Genomic DNA, 22,121 nt, shown 5'->3' on the forward strand with positions numbered 1-22,121 from the left:
ATGAGACTTGGCCATTCTCCCATCTTGGGGCTAATGTTCTGTTTTCAGTCACTAGGCCATTCTTCTGACCTATGCTCCCCATGAGCTAAATGCCTGTTTTCTGACCTAGCGCAGTCTCTCACAAAGTAGAATGCTATTCCAAGAGATGTGTATGAAAGCATTCCATGTCTCCTTCATTTAGAACATACAGAATATTATAACCGCTCTTGGAGAATTGCCAGTAAAGCAACTGTTTAACTTTGTTTAACCCAGCATTTTCCAAGCTTAATTTTTAAGTTTATATTAAAATCTTATAAAAACAAGAGTTCTGTGGCTCACCCACGGGGAAACGTTCCTCTGTCATTCAAGCCTGAACAACAGATATCTAACATGTCTGACTCCCTCCCTCTCTTCCAAAGTAGTGCTGGCCATTGGCAAGTTCTCCCTCAGTAGAAAAGGCCTGGCAAAGCAGTTGAGTCATTTTCACTAAAATCTGTCTCAAATTTCAGGCAATGGCCTTCATTTTGTTTCAGAAGGCAGACTACACCACAAATCAAGTTTTTAGTGGTATATTAAAATTTTCCTTTGAGTGGTATATAAAATTTTGGTAAAGCAAAAAACTTTTTGCACATTCTTAGAAAAAAGAGATTGATGTGAAGTGCTGAGCATTCTAGATGAACTAAAGATCTGGCTTTGTCCCTTTAATAAGAGTCTTCTGAGTGGCAGCAGTTACCACCTGTGTGCCCAGTACCCTTCAGGTCTTGCTGTGTCCTATCACTAGAGTTGTGGGAACAGAATGCTTACATTGCATATTCTTCATAGTTTGTCTGAAAATATAAAATTCCTTCTCAGGGCTAGATAATAAAATCATGATGGCTTCGTGAATGCTGTCTGCAAGTTATGTTCTATTGTTTGTTTTTTTTTCAATTTCCTTCCTCTGGATCTTCTTTGGGCCCCATGCATCAGCATACCAATCTCAGCTGGAAGAAGAGCAGGGAAGCCACAGGCAATTTCATGTGCTATAGCCAAGGCTGTTCCTTGGGCTTCAGAGTCCCCACTGCAGCTGTGAGCTCTGATGGGCCAGCAAGTCCTTCTTGGGAACAGTATCCACACAGTCAGAAACCAGGCAGAAAGGAGCAAAGAAAACACACTGATATCTGAACAGAGCTTAGAAGGCCAAGGATAGTATTATACCTCAGTAACTCATAACGCTATTACAGTTTGAGGAGACATGCTTTTCTAGACTTTCAGGAGTGTATATACCTCTTTCTCCTGGGGATGCTGTTTTCATCTTTTTCAGAATTGCTCGATTTCAGTCCTAAGACATTCATCCTTATCTGTACACAGTGTGGCATAATATTGTATTGTAAAAGCACAGTACCAGTGCCACATTCCCTGAGTTTGAATCCCAGCCCTACAACTTCCAATGGGAGTCCTTTATCTGTGTCTCTATTTTCCCAACTGTAAAAATGGGGATAATAAGAGTACCCATCTCACAGGGATGGGGTGAAGATTAAATGGGTTAAATATATTTGAAGCATCTGAAACAGTGCCCTATGCTTCTGAAGCTCTATATTAAGTATTTGCTATCAATAAAGTGTGTAATTGATTGAAAACATTGGTCAGCACTGAAAACAAGGAAAACATAAAATGTGGAAACAGTATGATTGGAAAAGTGATTATATGTGTGGGGAGAAGAAATGTTTCATGTTTGTGTGACCAGGCAGAACTGAACATAGACACTTAGCAGAGAAAGGCGATTGCAGGAAGAACAAACTTGCCGGTTGTAGTTGGATAGAAATTATGGGTGTAATGAGACATCTCTTCATCTCTAACACCTGACCCCTTCTGAGAAGTAATTGTCTATTTATTAGAATTAGGACACCTTTTTGCTGAATCTATCTCCTGTAGAGCAGTGGTTCTCAAACTATAATGTTCTGTGGATCACTTGGGGATCTTTTCAAATGCAGATTTGGAATCAGTAGGTCGGGGCAGGGCCTGAGATTCTGAATTTCTAATTGAGATACCAAGTGATGCCAGTGCTGCTGATCCATGGACCATACTTTGAGTAGCAAAGCCTGAGAGAATTATGGAGTCTCAAGTTTGAGATGCACCTTGACAATCACCAAACCCAAACCCTTATCACTTTCTACTTTGTTTTCAGTCATCTGTGACTTTACCTTCCCTGATAGACTAGACAGTGGGCTCTTTCAGGGCAGAATGCAATTCTAGTTCCCTTTTTTTCTGTACCTTTCATTCTGGACAGTACAGTGTCAGACATTTTGTAAATAAATCAACATTTTAATGAGTCTACAATGGAAAAATAACTTATGGAAGCTGGGGGATTTGATTTTAGGGGTTTTTGGAGGGGGGAGGGAGTACTTGCTTATAAATGAAAAGACTTAAAGAAAAAAATTCCAGGCATCCATGAGAAACAGTTCAGTGGGCACCTATAACTAGTTTGTTCCTTTTCTTCCTTTTCCATTCTATTCCTTACATCTCCAGTGTTCATAAGATTACTTAAATGCCAGTTGAATTTAATTGTAATTGGATTGAATTTATCATCTGATAAATTCAGGTGAAAGAGTTCTCTGGACTTTCCATTTCTGCTATTAATAAATTCAGGAATGCACAAAGATGAGATGAAGAAATCTAAAAAGCAAGGGTCATACATACCTCTTTTCTTTTATATGGCTTGAAAGAGGTAGACCAAAAGATGACTGGAATCTCCAAAGAATGAAGCCAAAGTTTCTGGAAATTGCTTCTGGTCCTACCATGACTAAACCAATCTCTAATATGAGATGAGATACTATGCTTTTTTAATACAAGTCACCTCAGAACCTAAGGAAGGATGGTTTATTTATTAATCATTAGGTACCCAATCCCACCAGTCCTTGATGAATCAAGTTCTTACAAATGAACTAATTATTACTGCATAAAGTAGTTTGCTTATTTTTGACAGATTATTATAATTTTTGTTATTTTAAAAATTATGATAATCTGTCAAAAATAACCTGAAAATTGGAGAATGTCTAAGAGCTTATCTTTTTGGAAACATGTAATGTGCTTTCCTATCACATTTTATATTTTAAAACATTTGACATTGCTTAAATCCCAAGACTGCATGAAAGTCCATAAGCCCATGACCAATGTCTTTGTTTGTATACATCTTAAGGCAATTTTGTTTCTGAATTGTAGTATGTAGAGCAAAAATTTTAATTAGATTTACTTTGTATAAATCATTTTTCATTCACTTACATTTTCGTCCTTAGCTGGCTAGCTGACTTATAAATTTGTTTTCCATAAAAACATTTTGTAGGAAACTAACATTAGTTAGAAAATTACAGTATGTGAAAGCAAATATCTGGTCTTTTTTATTTTAAATACAATTCTGCAAGTTGAAAATTTGAACAAAAATTAAAAGTGCAAAAATTAATCTTTGCAGTGTAATTTAGTTATCTAGATAATCGTTATGCCCTCAATTTCATATTTTACAGAAGATATTTCATGTTTCAAGAAAATTGTCCATATTCTTTTATGGACTTGAAAATGCATTATTGATTACTTAGGTTAAGATTGAGGGTTTTTTGCACCTTTTTGATATGGAATTCATGTTGCTTTTAAACAATCCTTCAAAAGGCTTTATTAAAATGTATACTTTAGAAGAAATTAATAGCCTCTGACTCTACATGGAAGCAGCATCTTAGTCTGTAAAAATATGTGCACTTTGTGTTTCCTCGAGGAATCAAGCATGAAATTTTATTTTTAGGGGTATTCTGTTGAGTTATGAAGGATGATATATATAAGTTCTTATTTTTTTAATGTGTGAAATATCCATGCTAATAAAACAAAGCCTTAAGCATAATGGAAGTATTTAGGAAGGAGAGTTGAATGAATAAGCATTTTTAGTAGTCATAATTTTTTTTTTGTTTTTAAGGAAGTGAAACTGAACTCAAAGTAGCCTTGGGGACACTCGGATCCAGGGCCTGGAGATCTGTCAGGGCTCTCTCTGCTTCTTGGAATGCTGCCTTCATTCCCTCAGCATGTTCCTATGGCAGAGGACATCATTGATAGCATTTCTGGGGATGCAGACTAACACAGTAAATGAAGAATAGAATCTTTTTGATAGTTATCAAGAAAGAAGATGGAGGAAGGATTCTGGCTGGCCCCACTGAGCCCTATGATAACCTCTAGACCATTCACTGAAGACAGAGTATGGGGCCAATGCCTAGGCCCTGTCTTGTTAGGGAGAGAGAATTCTGTGCTTGGCAGGCCATAGAAGTCCATGGTCTGAGTAGGAGAGGATCAAGGTCCTTCTCCAATAGCAGGATGTTATTTCTAGAAGAAAAGCAGAAAGTACTGCTAAGCAGACAAAAATAACATGTTCATATAGCATTTAATGGTCATTTAATATGAGCCCCAAAGTGTGCTATGAGCTGCCCACTTATTCAGTTTAATTCCAGGTCTGGGGCACTGTTTCACTGAGAAGGATACTGAGGCACAGTGAAGTCAAGTATCCTCTGAAGGTTACCCAGCTAGTGAGTGGTAGAGCCAAGATCTAAACTGAGTACTTTTTGACTCAAAGAGCTTTTTATATTGCACTTTTCATCCTACTTGCTTATATCCTTCAAAACAATCTTTGTAATGTGATGGTTGTATGCTAACAGTGGGATCACATCATAAGGAAACAACTTGCAAAACAAGATCGAGGCCCACATGCCTCTGTGAAAGGGAGGCCCCAAACAGAATACCAAGAGAGCAAAAGAAGTCAAACCTTGGTTTTTAAGCATTCAAGAGCCCATGTTCTGGTGGGAAAAAAAACAGATTTGAAAGATCTTTCAAGGATAATCTTTACTATATGCAGTTTTGTTCATAAGCTCTGTCACTAGAAGCAAATCCCCCCTAACCTGTAGCACCACACATAGTTCCTTGAGCATCTCCTGTCCTTTCAGATCCATAATTGTAAGCGAATGAGCCAGGCCTGGCATCTGTGTCAGTCACCAGTGTCCTCAGTGCTCACAACAACTGGTCTGTAGTAGATGCTCTGTGATACCTTCTTACTTGAGCCCAGATGGATAGCCAAAAGCCAGTTTGTCCAGAAAAGCCTTTCAGGAATGTTCATTGTCACCCTAACTTCCCCTAGTTGGATTCATCGTGGTTCACTCTCTCATGGTGGTGACAGCTATAGAGAAGCCACTATGCTTCCTACCCTAGAGAGCTGCTAAGGAAGGATGATAAGGACCTTAGTTTACACAAGTGCCTGGAGGTGGAGATGGAGAGGATGGACTGATCCAAGAGACTTGGAATCAATAGGATTTGGTGAACAATTGGATATAGAAGGGAAGGGAGAGATTGATTAGTGTGCCATCAATTAAGATAGAAAACTTTATGCCCTCTCACAGTTTTACCTGCTGTAATTTACGTGCTTAAAGGAAAATTGTGGATATTTTCTCTAAACTGAACTTTTTCTTTAACCTCATTATTACATGATTTTCATATCAGACACACCAATCACTATCTGCAATATTCTCACCTCAGCTGTTTGAAGGCCAGTTATCACTTTCTAATTCTATTATCGTTTTTGAAATTATCTGTTGTAATTTTCACTGAAAAAACCTTGAAAGATGTTGCCATCTATATGTTTAGAATTGGCACCAATATTTTCTCTTAAATCTTTGATATCATTTGAGTGATTTTTTGCTTTGAATTTATTAGAAAAATAGCATGTTCATTTCAGTTTGGGTGAGTAGAAGATTCTCAGGGAAATAGATCAGTACCACATACAATCCTGATAAAATTTAAGGTAATGTTGGGCAATTAAATTCCCATTTGGTCATTTGTATTAAGAAGGCACCCTTATGACAACAAATGTTTTCTTCCAAGAACATTACAGGGTGTTTGTTTATTTGGAGGAGGGTGCGTTGTTGGGGTTGTTTTTAGTGTTATGTTTTGCTTTACACTTTCCCATCAAGTTATTACTAAGTAATGTGAAAAGGAAGTACTTTTCTCCTACAATTAAAGTGATAATAGCATAAACCCAAATAGGTAAATACTTGTCTTGACTAATTTTTTGTCGCTAATCTTGTTAAATTTTGAGAAGAGAGTTGTAAGAATAGCCTACAGCCTTGTGAGCTCCACCATCCGTGCTGGGGGGAAAAAGATGTTTCCAGCCAATGGAAATATTTATCATAGTTTGTGGCACTCTGTCTACATTTTGGGTAAAAATAGCAGGGGCCAGAAATTATTTATTTAAAAAAATTATTCACTTAGAAAGAAACTCATTTCTAAAATCCTCTTGGCTGAGATAAGTCATTTTATGTTCATGCATATTCTTCTCCTAATTGGGAATTATTCCCTGGTGGGTAGGATTTCTCGCCCCTGGGCCTTGAGGATGAGGGTAAGGAAGACTGTAAAAAGAGGAAGGCCAGTGGATAGAGGTTAGGGTGTAAATCTTGTACCCCTGTGGCTGGTGTATCTGCTAGAAAGTATTCCTCGGGGTGCCTGGGTGGCTCAGTCGGTTAAGCGGCCGACTTCGGCTCAGGTCATGATCTCACAGTCCGTGAGTTCGAGCCCCGCGTCGGGCTCTGTGCTGACCGCTCAGAGCCTGGAGCCTGTTTCAGATTCTGTGTCTCCCTCTCTCTCTGACCCTCCCCCGTTCATGCTCTGTCTCTGTCTCAAAAATAAATAAACGTTAAAGAAAAATTTAAAAAAAAAAAAAGAAAAGAAAGTATTCCTCAAGAATTGGCTGTGCCTATGACTGTGTTAGATTGCATCATGGGAAAACAGATCCCTCCAATGAGTTGTTTTGTTGAACAGAATTTTCCCAAGACCTACTTCCAAGCGTTCTATTTGGGGGGGAATGTCAGAAGAAAGAAAATCACTGTGTCTCTGCATTTTTTCTCCTAGGGAGATTTCATAACTTTAAATGTAGGTCCACTAAGTGTCCCTTTCCCTGACAGAGCATGGCTGCATTTGTTTTTGACCAGCTGCCTCTGAGCCCCTACTTGCTTTAACTCCCACCTGAAAGCTTTAACTCCAGCTTGCTACATCTTTCTTTGGTGTCCATACTATCTAACCAAGTTGAACAAAGTCTGTGAGACTGAATGTTAGAAATATAACTCACCTTTAGTCATCATCACTTTGAATCTGCCACTGTTGCTAGAAAAACTCAATCACTGTGAGAAGCCTGCACAGAAAGCCTATTCCCAAATGTAGGCACTATGGGAACTTTCTGGCGATACTCTAAATAGACCCAGGCCTTGAAAAATATCTACATAATATTTAGTCACAATAAATAGATTTGGATTTGTCATATAAGCTTCAACTTATTGAAAAAGACTCTTTCCCCTGCCTCCCTTCCTCCTTCCCTCCTTCCTCTCTTCTTTGTCTTTCTCCCCTCCCCTCTCTAGCAATCTGAACTCTATTATTTGCCTTTGTAAACTTCTAAGATAGTTGAATTTTTAACATGTAAAAAAACCCCAAAATATAACATGCTAAAGTGATGTGTGAACCTTTACTGAAACAGCAGGTTTTTTAATTATTAACCTGTATAAGATCTAATTTGAGTCCTGATTTCATGCTGTGTCTTGGAGGCTGAGGCAACCCTCATTCTATTTCATGTATAGTTGATGTAATTCACATTGTCGCAGGTCAGTTTAAGTTCTTTAAGGGTCCATTAATCCTCAATAAATGCTTCTTCTATAAGTTACCTAATTAAGCAGCCAGCATAGTTCTTAAGATGTAGTAAATGCACCATAAATGTGCTATTTTTCCCCTCACTTTTTCTCTCCAAGCAAAACTCATCTAAGAGAATCAGAAGACATTTCCTTTCCTTTGAGTAGTGTAGACTCTAATTGGCTGACAATACATTATTTACCAATATACACAAATAGATGTTGGTATTGTGCAAATTCATTCTATCAGTACTGAAGTGATATCACCATGATCACCATTGGAGCAATGTCTGCAGAAAGGTACATCTAAACGGGCTCTTAGCCAAAGAGGGAGGTATGGATGGTAGTTAAGAAGAAGGAAAGCATTCCAAGTGGGTGGAATGGCATGAGAAAAGGCATGGAGGCAAGAGTTAGTAAATTGTATGTGGGCGATAGGCAAGCTGATAAACTGGGTTGGACCAGCCAGACCACATTGGGGCATATTGAGAGATACTCACACCTACTATTCCCTCTGCTTCTCTGCACTTCCCACTCATTCTCTAGGTCTTAGCTTAGACATCCTCCATAGCCCAACATCCTACGCTCAACCAAGTCTTGCTAGGTGCCCTTCCAGTCTTCTGGTATCACTCTGTGTACCTTCTACCATCATTCATACACTACATTGTAGGGGCCACTAGACTTTAAGCCCCCTAAGGACAAAGGCCATCTAGTTTTCTCATACCTGTGTCTTCAGCACCTGGCTTACTTTAGTAAATACTTTTAGTAGGCACTTAATAGGTATTCAGTGAAGATTTGTGGGAGGTGGGAGGAGGAGAGATGGATAGATAAGATTGGGCAAATAGAGGAGGTACAGAGGACAGAGGCCTTGAGCTATGGCTGAGACTCATACAGAGCTCAAGCACTAGTCCTTAAATTGTACCTTCCCACTACCACCCCTTAGTAAGACCTCCATTCATTTTGCTTAGTCCTGTAAAACAGAAGAAACTCCACCTACAATCTTTGGAAGTGTATAGGATGCCCCAGGTGAGTTAAAATAAATTAAAATAAAGCAGGTGGATAGAGCATGGTTAGCAATCCATGCAAAGATAGCATAGAAACACCAAGGCTTGTTTAAAAACTAGGTGTGCATTTGAACTTCCCTTCACTGCCATTTTACAGCTGAGAACAATTTCTGGTCTTTTTCCTATTCGATCTCTTGATCTACCCTCGTTAGACATGACCACACAAAGCTTTTTTCATTGAGTTAATCATTCTAAATTTCCTAAAGATTTCCTAAAGATAAAGCATAAGGAAAAGACACTTTGAAAGTACAATTTAAGTCTCTCAGCAATACTGATAAAAAGAAGAAAGCAAGGAAACATTTACCAATCAATAACTCTTATTGATAGTAACGTTTGGGAGGGGCCTCCCATGAAAATGACAGTGACCTTTTAAGAGGGCACCACACCTATTCTGCTTTTTCCAACTGTGTGAGATAGAGGTGTCATCCAATGACCTTCCCAAAATTGTTCAACCTCCTAAACTCCTCTCCCTTCACATGTAAACTGCAGATTGTACTACCTGCCTGATTCTTGATGTGGGGATTCATTAGTTGGCATTCACAAGAGGCCCACGATATGGAAAGCACAAAGTAAAGGTAGTTCTTACTCTAACAAGTGACATGAACAGCTATTTAATGGATTTAAATTTTACACTTTTTGTTGTAGTTGATTATTCATTAACTGCATGCAATAGCTGGAACCCCATTATTTAATAACAATTATCCTTATTAACATAAATAAAATGGGATAAAATTGAGCATGAATGGAGACAGGAGTCCCCATTTCAATAGCAGTATTGTCTTTCTGTGCACAGCTAAGTTCTCATATATACATAAATTAGAGTAGACTTTGTGATTAAAACCATGGTCCCCTGAACATAAAAATTACACTCTGTCCTCCTCTCCTGTTCCACTGACTGGTTGCCCTTTACTCCTTTCTGGTAACAGTCTCTCCTGGCCTTGGGCTTCAGCCTTCTTGTCTCCTCAAGAAACTATCAGTTATCTCTCCCTTCTCTGCCTTCAGCTGTCCTACATTGCTCCTTCCCATCAGTATCTTGACATTTTCAGATCCTTACATCTTTAAAAAATGGACCTCTGCAAACACTCATTCCCTTCAGACACTGGCCTTCCTCTCTTTTCCCTGCTCTGTCAAAACGTACCAATGAATTGCCTCCTCACCATCTCCCTGTCCTTACCTCCGTCCCTCTGCCACACCTCAGTCCACCTTCTGCCCCATCAACCCATCAAAGCAGTTCTTTCTGCCATCCCCAGGGACCTGCATGCTACTAAATCCTATGGACCAGTTTCAATTCTTCAATTTTTGACATCGATGCAGCATCTGGCATTGTTGATGTACTCTCCCTCCCTTGCCAAACACACTGATCCCTCACTTTCTGAGATCCAACCCTCTACAGTGTGCCTGCTTCTTCCCAGGTGGCTCTTCCTCAGTTTTTGCAGACTTGCTCTATCTGCCTTGTAGTGTTTTCCTCCATGGATGAGATTGGAGCTGGGGTGTCAATGGCTCTACAACATCAGTTCCTCCAGATGTCCAGAAGGCAGGGTGAGAGAGGGAGATATGGAGGAAGCATTGCGTCTTTAGGGGAGGCAGGCAGGGCAGGAGCCCTGGGGATAGAATTCTGTAGGCCATGTCGAGGGAGTTGCTGGCAACAGCCTTGGTCAGAGTCCTCTGCTAACTCATGTTTGTAATGATTTTTCCTTCATTGTTGGGATTTTTTTTTTTTCCAGTTAACACCAGCACATAATTTAAATTCTAATCATTCAACAGGAATTGTCACCAACTCCAGCAATCTCCCACCCTCCACCCCTTCTTCCCCATTTTCACAGCTATTCCTACCCACTGTGTGGGCCATTCTTTTGGCACTTTATGTCTGGAAAAGTATGTTACTCTGCTCTGTTAAATTGTCTTGATTTACCTCAAGAGAGTATTTACTCTTCTCTATGTTTTTCTGTTCTCTTTCTGGAAATCCTTTTGCACTCTATTATACTCTTCTAGCTGATTACTTTGGCATTTACCTCCATGTTTCTAAGTAATATGTTTTTATTGCTGATTCTTGATTTTTATCCCCTTCTAGGCATTATCTATTGGCGTCCTCTTATTCAAAATGAGGGCTTTGTTTTCTGTTCCTCCCGATTTCTCCATTCTCTGAATATTCTATTGCTGTATTTTAATTTGAGGATAGCTTAATATTCAGTGTTAAATTATCATGACTGATCAATGGTTTTCATTCCAGTAAACAACAATTACTTTTTTTCTGTACAATTGTCATTTGTTTAACACAGAGCTAATAATTTTCATTTGTCTTCATTTGCTTTATTTTCTATATATTTATCACTAACTACCCCAGACTTTGCTCCAGCTGTCTAAATCACCTTTGAATGTGTTCAGGTCTGTGGGTTATTCTATCAGTCATGTCTTCCTGTAGCAGGGCCTATAGAACCTTCTGACCTGATTCCATCTAGACTGGTGGAGGGTTGGCATTGTGTGATCTGCCTTCATGCTCATCTGAAGGGTTCTCTTAGCCACTCTCTTAAGTTGGGTCCCCTATTTCCTGGCATCTTTTTAAAACCTCCTTCCTCATCAAGATAAAAAGCTTCTTTACAGTGAAGGAAAACAATCAACAAAACTAAAAGGCAACTGATATAATGGCAGAAGATATTTGCAGATGACATATCAGTTATAAAGGGTTAGTATACAAAATCTGTAAAGAACTTATCAAACTCAACACCCAAAAAACAAATAATCCAGTGAAGAAATGGACAAAAAACATGAAAAGACACTTTTTAAAAGAAGACATCCACATGGCTAACAGATACATGAAAAGATGCTCAACATCACTCATCATCAGGGAAATACAAATCAAAACCACAGTGAGATACCACCTGTCAGAATGGCTAAAATCAACAACTCAAGAAACAACAGTGTTGGCAAGGATGTGGAGCAAGGGGAACACTTTTGCACTGCTGGTGGGAATGCAACCTGGTGCAGCCACTCTGGAAAACAGTGTAGAGGTTCCTCAAAAAATTGAAGAAACCTAGCCTACAATGCAGCAATTGTATCCAAAGGATACAAAAATGCTGATTCAAAGGGGCACACGCACCCCAATGTTTATAGCAGCACTGCCAACAACAAATTATGGAAAGAGCTCAAATGTCCATCAACTGATAAATGGATAACAAAAATGTGGTGTGTGTGTATATATGTATATACACACAAACACACATACAGTGGAACATTACTCAGCAATCAAAAAGAATGAAACCTTGCCATTTGCAACAACATAGATGGAACTAGAGTGTATTATGCTAAGCAAAATAAGTCAGAGAAAGATAAATATCATAAGATTTAATTCATATGGAATTTAAGAAACAAAACAGATGAACATAAGGGAAGGGAAGAAAAAATGAGATAACAGAGAGGGAGGCAAACCATTAAGAAATTCTTAAATACAGAGAACAAACTGAGGGTTGCTAGAGGAGTGTTGGGTGGGGAGATGGGAAATGGGTGATGGGTATTAAGGAGGGCACTTGTTGGGGTGAGCACTGGGTGTTATATGTAAGTGATAAATCACTAAATTCTACTCCTGAAACCATTACACTATATGTTAACTAGTAACTAGTTTGGGTTTAAATAAAATTTAAATAAATAAATAAATAAATAAATAAATAAATAAATAAATAAATAAATAAATAAATTTTTAAAAATAAATAAAAACTCCTTGGTTTGATGAAGCAAAATCTTATTTCTAAGAATAGTGCATGGAAAGCAAATATTTTTGACCCAGTACATCTGAAAATACCTTTATTCTGCCCTCAGAATTAAGAAGGTAGCTGATGTAGATTGCTTGGTTGGAAATACTTTGCCCTTAGAATTTTGAAGGTATTGCTCCATTGCCTTTTAATTTGCAGTGTTACTATGGGAGACTGAGAGCCATTTTGCCTCCTAGTCCCTGTGTATTCTCTCTGGAAGTCTGTCAGTCTTTTTCTTTGTCCTAATGTTCTGAAATTTCATGTGATATGGGTTCCATCCATTATTCAGAGCACTCTGTTGGGCCCTTTCAGTCTGGAAATGCATGTTCTTCTCTGACCAATTGTCTTGATTTTACTTAATTATCTGCTCTTCTCTGCTTCCTTTTTTTCTGTACTTTTTCTGGAAATTCTATTATACTGACCTCTTGAGGCCATATTCTGATTTTCTTATCTTTCTTCTGGTTTTTCATATCTCCATCTTTTTGCTCTCCTTTCTGGGAGATTTCCTCAGTTTATCTCCAAAATCTCCTCTTGAACTTTTAATTTTTTCAATTTTTTTTTCAATTTCTAAGATTTTTTTTTCCAAATTGTCCTTTATTATATACTGTCTTATTTTTGTTTCTTTGGTATCTTTTCATATCTCTGAAGATATTAATGGTAGAATGTGTGTTTTTGTTTTGTTTTTTGATTACCTTTTCTATTTGTCCTATTTTCTCCAGCTTGCTGGTTTTCAATTTGTTTGTTATGATTTCTCTTTCCTATATGTGGTTTTCCCCACATGTCTGTCTGGTAGTCCTTGGTTTTCTGCTCATGTTTAAAAGTGGGGGCTAAAAAGCTAATTGGGAGTTTGAGAACATAGTTAGAGCTTGTTGACTATGTCACTTACAGAGGACCCAACAGGACCATTTAGTTTGGAGAATCCCTGATACCCAGAGAAGATTCCTCGTCTCCTGCCTGAAAGGAGACATGCCTGACTGCCAGCACCCTGGGGCTGGTTGGGGAGTCTCAGCATTCTGTGCACATACCTCACTACATTTTTCCTTGTTTTCAGCATCGTGGCCCTACCCCTTCCCAAGCCCAGTGACCTTCAGATCTGGGACCTTGTTCTCCAGGGAGGGTGAGGCAGTTGCCAAGCAATGTGGGATCTGGGAGGGGACTGGGCATCACACTGCTTCTCAAGGAAAGTTGTAATCCGCCCTCACTTCCTGACATCTGAAGGCTCCTGCAAGTGTAAATTGGGTTCATTTTCAGCTTCCCCACTGCTGGCTTAGGAGTCTGTTTTCTAGGGCTTCTGCTAAGTCCTTTAACACTCATCCATCTGGCCTTCCAGCTTCCAGAATTTGGTTTCTGTTCTCTTTTTTGCTCTTTTAGCCTTTCTGAGTATGTTCCTTTTTGAAAGGGGCATCAGACAGGAGCAAAACTGTACAAACCACCACCTTCATTCAGAACCTAATAATTCTCCCAGGACTACTTTGTGTCATTTTCTAAATTGTAGCTTTTGACAACGTCCTGTTTCCTTATATATATCCTTAATAAAATAGTATTTTTTTTAAATAATCCTTGAGAACTTTTGTGATATTCAGGTTTTTATAAGGGGTGCATCGTGCCCTCCCTTACTTTAACATAGTCTACTAAGCTTGACTTAATACAGTTGACTTTGCTTTTGTTGTTCCTTAAAGGAATTCCTAGTTGAGTAGATTTTAATAACACCTCATCTTTCCTTATTGTGCTTGATTCTGTTGTTCTTGAATGTTTTCTATTGCCACTTAATGCTTATTAGGAGCCAACAATATATTTTAAAAATTGAATTATACAGAGGCTCTTCTCAGTGAGCTGTTGATCTAAATTGGTGGGTAGCAATTCCTTTTAATTAGCTGAATCCTCTATTCCCTGTCAAGCTACCTTCATTTCATTAACATCCCAGCTCTGCTTTGAGTCATAACATTGCTTGTTAGGACAAGTTAGCTGTTACCTTTTACTTGTTAATACAAGTGTTTTGTGTATTGTTGTAACTGAATGTTTTTTGGCCCTTGGCCGAAACTTTTGCTTACTGCCTTCATGCAGACCTAGTGCAAATTACAAAGCGGTTTTGCCAACTCAGTTCTGCTTTGAGCCCTTTCCTGGTTATACTCGATTATTCGATGCAACTGTATTAGTAGTGGGGGCAATGCAGTAACCACAGAGACGATTTGGACTGTAGACAGCATTTGCAAGATGGCAGCCCTGTGGACAGTATTCAGACAGAGGCCAAGAAGTGGGCCCAGAGCTGATACACACAGGTGCCCAAGTAGCATCAAACTCAAATCTAACCTGCAGTTTCCTTCCGTCAGTCGTTTCCCATTTCAACTACTGTCATAAATCCCACATGTTAGGGGCGCCTGGGTGGCGCAGTAGGTTAAGCGTCCGACTTCAGCCAGGTCACGATCTCGCAGTCCGTGAGTTCGAGCCCCGCGTCGGGCTCTGGGCTGATGGCTCGGAGCCTGGAGCCTGTTTCCGATTCTGTGTCTCCCTCTCTCTCTGCCCCTCACCCGTTCATGCTCTGTCTCTCTCTGTCCCAAAAATAAATAAACGTTGAAAAAAATAAATAAATAAAATAAATAAATCCCACATGTTAGCATATGCCTTCAGAGCAGCCAAAAAGAAGCAGTAAACCGCAAAATTTAAGCTGGTCCAGCAATGCAACTTTTTGGTATGAAAAGGTATTAAATGTTTTAAGTTAAGAATGAGGATATAGCATTAACTCATCCCCTAAAGCACGAGTAAGGAACCTAGGGCCTACAGGCCAAACCCCACCTGTTTTCTACTGTCCTGTAAGGATGTTTTTATAGTTTTAAAGGGTAATTTAAGAAAAAAAAATGATGATGATGATGATGATGATGATGATGAAGAGGAGGAGGAAGAGAACAGAATGGGGAGGGGGAAAGGAAGACTATGTAACAGAGACTATATGTGATCTGTAAAGCCTAAAATATTTACTTTCTGGTTCTTTACAGAAACAGTTTGTCAGCCCCTGCTCTAAAGACACAGCTGGCTTTTCCTCATTCCTTTCCTGTCCGACATGTTCCCTCCCCAGTCAAGCTCTCCAGGTCTTTTCCAGGCCTTTATCAACTTAAATATATGTGTGTTCATGTGTGGTTTCAAAGAAATCAACTAAAAGTACATTTGAATCACCAATTTTCAAGTTGGTGACATCTGAGAAGATTTATCAGTAAGAAGGACAGAATTACGGATATGTATGTGTGCACATAAGTCAGCCTGACCCATTATAGATTACATACCCAGCTACCATAGGAGAAAAGAGTAAAACTGTGAGCAGTGATTTTTTTAACCCTTTCGGCTTACTGGGAGATACCATCAGGAAGACAGATGCTGGACTGTTTCTCTTTGTTAGTATTAAACATGAACAAGAATAAAAACATGCTTATGAGATACAAATATCCTTTCACCCACTGAAAGCCTTACCAAAGAAAAGGCTCCACTTCAACAATTAACTTTAAAATTAGCTAGGTAATTTTTAAAGTAATGATTTATCATTCTCCCTTACTGCAGATATTTGCCAACATGTGGTCTTTTCTATTAGAGACAGATAGGGTTTATAACCACTTTGGGTTTTCTCATTTTACACTATTTTCAGTCTGCATGCTCTAAAGCATCCGCATACCATATCCAGGTGAATTTTCCAAAAACTTAGTTCTGACCCTGCCAAATTAGTCTAATCAATAGTAAGAAATTAAACCAAAAAAGTAAGTTACCAAACACCTCTTTTTGAGGCAACTAATTAATATAATGCCAGTTGTTCAGTTTTATTATTCAACATATACTATGAATCCCTATGTGTTATGGGATGTTTTTCATATTTGCCTTGAGTCCACTGGCAAATTCAATGTGCTTAGAAACTGAGTTTTCCCAACAATGACATGTTATCCCTCTGCTATAAAAAAGTAAGTTGAGAATAGAACATTCCAGTGATTGTTCAGAAATTAAGCTTATAAGGGCAATTTATGTCTCTACTACCCAGCTATGTCCAAAATACAGCCACAATCAATATTTACTATTTGTCTTCAATGACACGTGTGAATGACATAGTCAAGCAACTAATTTAATGTTCTACTCTTTCCTTTGATCTCCACTGTGCCTCTGATCCAGGGAGCACACAGAATTGTCCTGTTGGCATAGGATTCCTCTCCAACTGATAAAGCAAACTAGGTCTGGTGATAAGCATGGAAGTCAGACATTACTTTGTAATTTCTTTTCTTTCTTTGCTGAAAAGTTTCATTTGTAAAAATAATTTTAATTGTATAGTATTGTCTCCAGAGGCTAACAGGAAGCCAGTGTCTTCATTTCTTTAAAAATGAGAACATAAAATGGAATTCCAGAAAGAAGTTGGTCTTGAAACTTGTGAGCATATCCTGCACAATGTGCAGTATAGACTTGAGGGGGGACTGTTTCCAACTGTGGATGTTTAAGGAAGAAAAACCCAAGTCCAAAGCACACCATAGCTGATGCTAATATACCCTCTCTTAGCAAGCAGTAAACCAGTTGTGTACTTTTTTGGAGGTTTAATAGTCTGACATTTGTTAATGAGGCCTACTGCTGACTGAATAGAGGAAGGGAACTTGCTATAACACAGAGATGAGATGAATGGTTAATATAGGGTATGAAACTTATTCCAAACTGGAGTGCATTGAAGTTTACAATAAATATCCCTAAAACATCACTACAAATTTTAAAAAATAAATAAAAGGGAGACAGGAGACATTAATTCATAATAATTGATGTTATCAAGAATAGTCTAAAGAAGTACAAAATCTTTGAAATCCCTGTGCCCAATTCCTTATTCTGGCTAATCTGTTCACTTCTGAAGTTGCACTTCTGAACCCATCATGATTTTCTTACAAAGAAGGAAAAAAAAAAACTACCCTTTAGAAACAGATCTGGAAAGGCTTTGAAAGTCACTGTTGCCCTGATAACATGGTGACACATCAGCTGTGTTCCTGTAGTTAATGAGCTTATATACTCCTGCAGAGAGAAGGCTGAGCCATCCTGAGGGACTATAACATGGCAAATGCTCCCAAGCAATTAGAGGCTGATTAAGTGTTTATCTCCTTTACAGGTGGGAAGGAAAGAATGAAAATGAAGTGGGCAGATGTAAAGAGACCGGAAAAATTCATGTGACTGTGGATCTCAAATACTACCGACCAACTGAAGTGGTAAGGACTCCTTGGCCACCCAGTGCGTGGCCACATTTGGCTGGCTGGTTGGCTGGGAAGATGTTCTTAGTGAATATCCACAGTCAGCCTTCAAAGCTTTCCATTGGGTTCTCTGACATCCTTCAATTGTCAGGTCCCAAAACAGACTACAGTGAATTGAATTTGAGTTGTTATTCTCAGCACGAAATCCATTGCTTTATCAAGGAAAACAAGGGTAAAATACAGCCAAGGAAGTAGTTGATTTAAGAAACAGAGACTTCTATCCAAGGCAAGTCTCCTCACATTATTAGCTTTGATAGCTGATCCCTGATATGGGATGTCTGACTTACAAGGCCCTCCATAACCTGCAAGATCTCAAGACCTGGAGGGCTGCATACCTTCCCATATGCACATGCACTCACACATGTACCCACACTGACTCACATGCACCCACACAAACCTAACCCATAAACAATCCCCCCGTACATTTTTCTAAGATTTAGCTCATGTACTGTCCTGCCTGTGAATACTTTTCTGGTCAATATACTACTTACTACCACTAAAATCTTTCCTCCTTCATTTGTATCTACATTATATGCTATGCATAATCATGCTGTAACACCTATTATAATTTATCATACTCATTTGTTTACATGACCTTCTCTTTTTACCAAATTATGAATTCTTTGAGGATAAGGTCTTTTTAAAAAATATCTTAGGCTTTAATAAGTAGGTGCTTAATAAATATTGACTGATGGGTGGATGAATACAAAATTTTCTGTATTAAGAAATGACCTATAGATTGTTAGTGCCTATTATCCTTCTTTCCTCAATTTATAAAGATTTTTAGCTTGGTTCTGTCACTTTAAAGTGGTCTACCTTCATACTATGGTGACAAAACCCAGCATGTTAAATAGATCTAAAAATAATCAAAAACAGCATCTTCAGAGAGAATTGTTCAGAGGTTTCCTAATGAAATGTACATTAGCTGTGAAAATAGAACCTGTTTTATCTGTGCTTTGAAACTTATATGTTGTACAGTATTTCAGAGATTAGGAAAACCCCAGAGAAGAGAAACTGACAGTGAGTATGTCATCAGTAATCACCCTCTAAAATCTCTTTTTTTAAACAAAAGAACAAACTTCATTTCATGTACTCTGACACACAGGAGGAAGTAAAAAGGAAAGGAAATCAGCAGTGCTTAGAGACTAGAGCTGTAGAGTCAGTGCATTGTCCTGGCACAGGGCGTGGCTGGGTCTCTAACACACAGTGAACAATGGTTCCCTGTGCTAATGGCAAGTGGGTGTGCCAAGGAGAGGATGTGCTCCATCTCTGGGGGAGGAAGATACCAGCACACTCCTGCTGACACCGCAAGGAATGCCTATCTATGGAGCCCCCTAGCCACGCTGGCATTTGTTTCCCTGTCCTAAAGAGGTGCCACAAGGGTGTCATTTTTCCAGACTATTGCACAGATCACATAAATGGACAAATTTATTTCTCTCCTCACGAACAAAAATTGTCATCTCAGAGTAGAAAATTTACTGAGCCCACAGAAACCTCCATCCTTGTAACAACTGAAATGTGGTTCTTTCTCTGACACCAAAATAGTTTCAAAAGCTAGGAAGTCATTAAGAATGGCTTGTCTGTCATTCTTACTTAGGCAAGGTGGGGGATTGATAAGGACACAGAACAAAAGAATTTGCTGAACAGGAAAAGGACCCTTGGACTAACAAGATGGTTCTTAGAGTCCGTATCGACCCCTCTTTCCTGCCCTGACAGTGCTGCATCCCTCCTCATTTCTTTTGTCCATTCAAATGTCATCATCATACCTGTTCTGCAATTCTGTTTACACTAGTGTTGTTTGAACATAAGAGAAGCATCTTATTTCAAATGCTTGCTTGCTTTTTTTCACTGATGGGACTCTCACCCTAGATTTTCTTTTGATTTGGGATTCTCTGCTTGATTGGGGATTTTTAACTACATTTCATCTTTCTAAGCCTTTAGGCTACATTTGTTTTGTTCACTCCACTTCAACTTAATATTCTGTGGGACAAGCTTTTCTTGTATAGTGAGACTAAACTTTTAACCTCATTCCTCAGAACAACAAGTTTTCCCAAAACTTGGACTAGCTTGACAGACTTATATAGAATTGCCTTAGGGGTGTTAGTATTCTTCTAGTTAAAAGGTGACCAGAACTGGAGACTGACTTGTAAATGAGCTTTCACTTAGGTGCAGGGCCCTAAAACGAACACATCTAGAGTCATTCAGAGTGAGTCCTGAAAAGCACCCAGCTTCTCTGAGGTTTGTCAGCACTCAGTATAGGGTGGACAGGGAATTCTCCCATGTCTAAACTGGATCCTTCCCATTTAAGTGTCTTAAATCCATCTCGCAAGAGCCAGAGACTTCTTTTTCTTTCTTCCTTGAATTCTTTAAAACTCTGATCTCCTGATTAGCTTTAATCATGCATCTTCCCAGATTCTCAGCATATAGGGCACTCTGAAGCCAAAAACATAAACTAAATCTTCTTAGAGTCAAATGGTTCCAGAATGACTGCTAGGAAAAAATAAATAAATAAATACCATCAAGAAAATTTGAAAAAAAAAATGATAAGGACATATCAGGTCTCAGAACATCAATACCCTAATGCAACTGAAGGGAAATAGAACTTTGTGTTGTTGTTTGAATAAGATTCAGGCTAGTTTTAAGAAAGGTTCTTTACTCAGCACAGGACAGCACTACCCCAAAAAAGACCACCGATGATGCCATATAGAACATATTTCCACATGCACCAGTAATTTTTGTCCTCATTGATTTAGCCACCACAAAACCTTAAATCTTGCTTCTGTTACCAACATGGAAAGTCTTGAAAGTTTTTGTTCTGAGCTAAGGACTCTGGCATCCAATTAGAGCAGAATGGAGTCACATTCTTTTAGTTCTTTACCTATCAATCTCTATGTTTCCTTTAAATGTTTAGTTTTGCTTCTGTGAAGATCTTGATCCTGGACATCAGACTTTAAATCCCCCATTGCCCCTGATTTCCAGTATCTGGTGATGGCAATGTTAACGCTTGAGTTCTGTGCCTCTTAAATCTCCTCTCTTGTATATAATTTCCTGTATGTGTACCCATTTATACACAGACTCATTGCAATGTGCTTCATTCAGAGAGAAGAAGTAGCGTCATGCCTGAGTGTGGGCCTTAGGGCCAGACCGCCTGAGTTCAAAAACTGCCAATGACTAGCTGTGTGACTAGGCAAGTTACTCAACTTCTCAATGCCTCTGTTTCCTTGACTTTAAAAATGAGATCAGGGGCGCCTGGGTGGCGCAGTCGGTTGAGCGCCCGACTTCAGCCAGGTCACGATCTCGCGGTCCGTGAGTTCGAGCCCCGCGTCAGGCTCTGGGCTGATGGCTCAGAGCCTGGAGCCTGTTTCTGATTCTGTGTCTCCCTCTCTCTCTGCCCCTCCCCCGTTCATGCTCTGTCTCTCTCTGTCCCAAAAATAAATAAACGTTGAAAAAAAAAATTAAAAAAAATAAAATAAAATAAAATTAAAAAAAAATGAGATCAATAGGAGAGCTAGAAGTCTATAGAAGTGTTGAAGAATTAACAGTCAATTATACAAAATGCTTATTAAAATAGTATGTTACACAGTAAAATACCCAATATTGATGTGCTATTATTGTTATTTATTTATTTATCCATTTACCAAATATTTACCAAACACTATGTTAGGCCTATGAGCAAAACAGACACATTCCCCACCCTTGTGGAAATTGTACATATAAAGAGAGGTATAGATCAGTTACTTAAATCTAGTACCTTTTGAAAAGTACAATGACACATGATAAATTGTACAGATCAACCAGTAAAAAGTAGATAAGAAGGTATAATAAAGTCTTCAAGCCAACATTAATAAGTACTTTGATATTTTATTCTTGATTTTTATCTTTTCTAATTCTCCTTCCGAAGCTTTAGTAGCTATTCGGTGGTATGGAAATAATAATATTGATTTACTACTTAATTTAAAATAAAATAAGATGTCTTCATTTTCTTTGAGAATTTTTCACTTGGAAAATTTTCAAAGGTTGTATTAATGAGAAATTCATCTGAATGTTTTAACCACACCAAATTTTTAACCACACCGAAAAGTCAATCCATTGAAGGGGAAAAAAAAGGCTAAGAGTTTGTTTTTTGTTTTGTTTTTTGTTTTTTGGTTTTTGTTTTCTCAGTTAAACTAACAAAAATCACTTTTTTTCTGCAGAGTATTTTAGGAAATGACATAGGGCATATATTCACAAACCAAAATTCAAATCACATACCTTTCATGAAAAATATCTTGACTTAAATGCTACTAGATGTTGTAAATTAAATTTTTTTCTTGCTATTATATTCATCTCAACATTCATTTTTCTTGCCATTGTATTTCTAGTGTCCTCAATTGTAATTGGTTTTGTTCTGTTTACTTAGATACTTTCTGT

At 38.5% G+C, this 22,121-nt stretch overlaps 1 protein-coding gene across 3 annotated transcripts in view; it reads left to right on the plus strand.

Moving 5' to 3' along the window:
- Nucleotides 1-22,121, plus strand: part of GMDS (GDP-mannose 4,6-dehydratase) — a 629,071-nt gene that overhangs the window by 515,022 nt on the left and 91,928 nt on the right. For all 3 annotated transcript variants that reach the window (XM_045057196.1, XM_045057197.1, XM_003985853.5), the window contains exon 9: nt 17,573-17,669. In XM_045057196.1, coding sequence (XP_044913131.1) covers nt 17,573-17,669 — 97 coding nt within the window. The remainder of the gene's footprint in view (nt 1-17,572; nt 17,670-22,121) is intronic.

This window comes from Felis catus, chromosome B2 (genome assembly GCF_018350175.1).
Source record: "Felis catus isolate Fca126 chromosome B2, F.catus_Fca126_mat1.0, whole genome shotgun sequence".
Classification (NCBI taxonomy): domain Eukaryota; kingdom Metazoa; phylum Chordata; class Mammalia; order Carnivora; family Felidae; genus Felis; species Felis catus.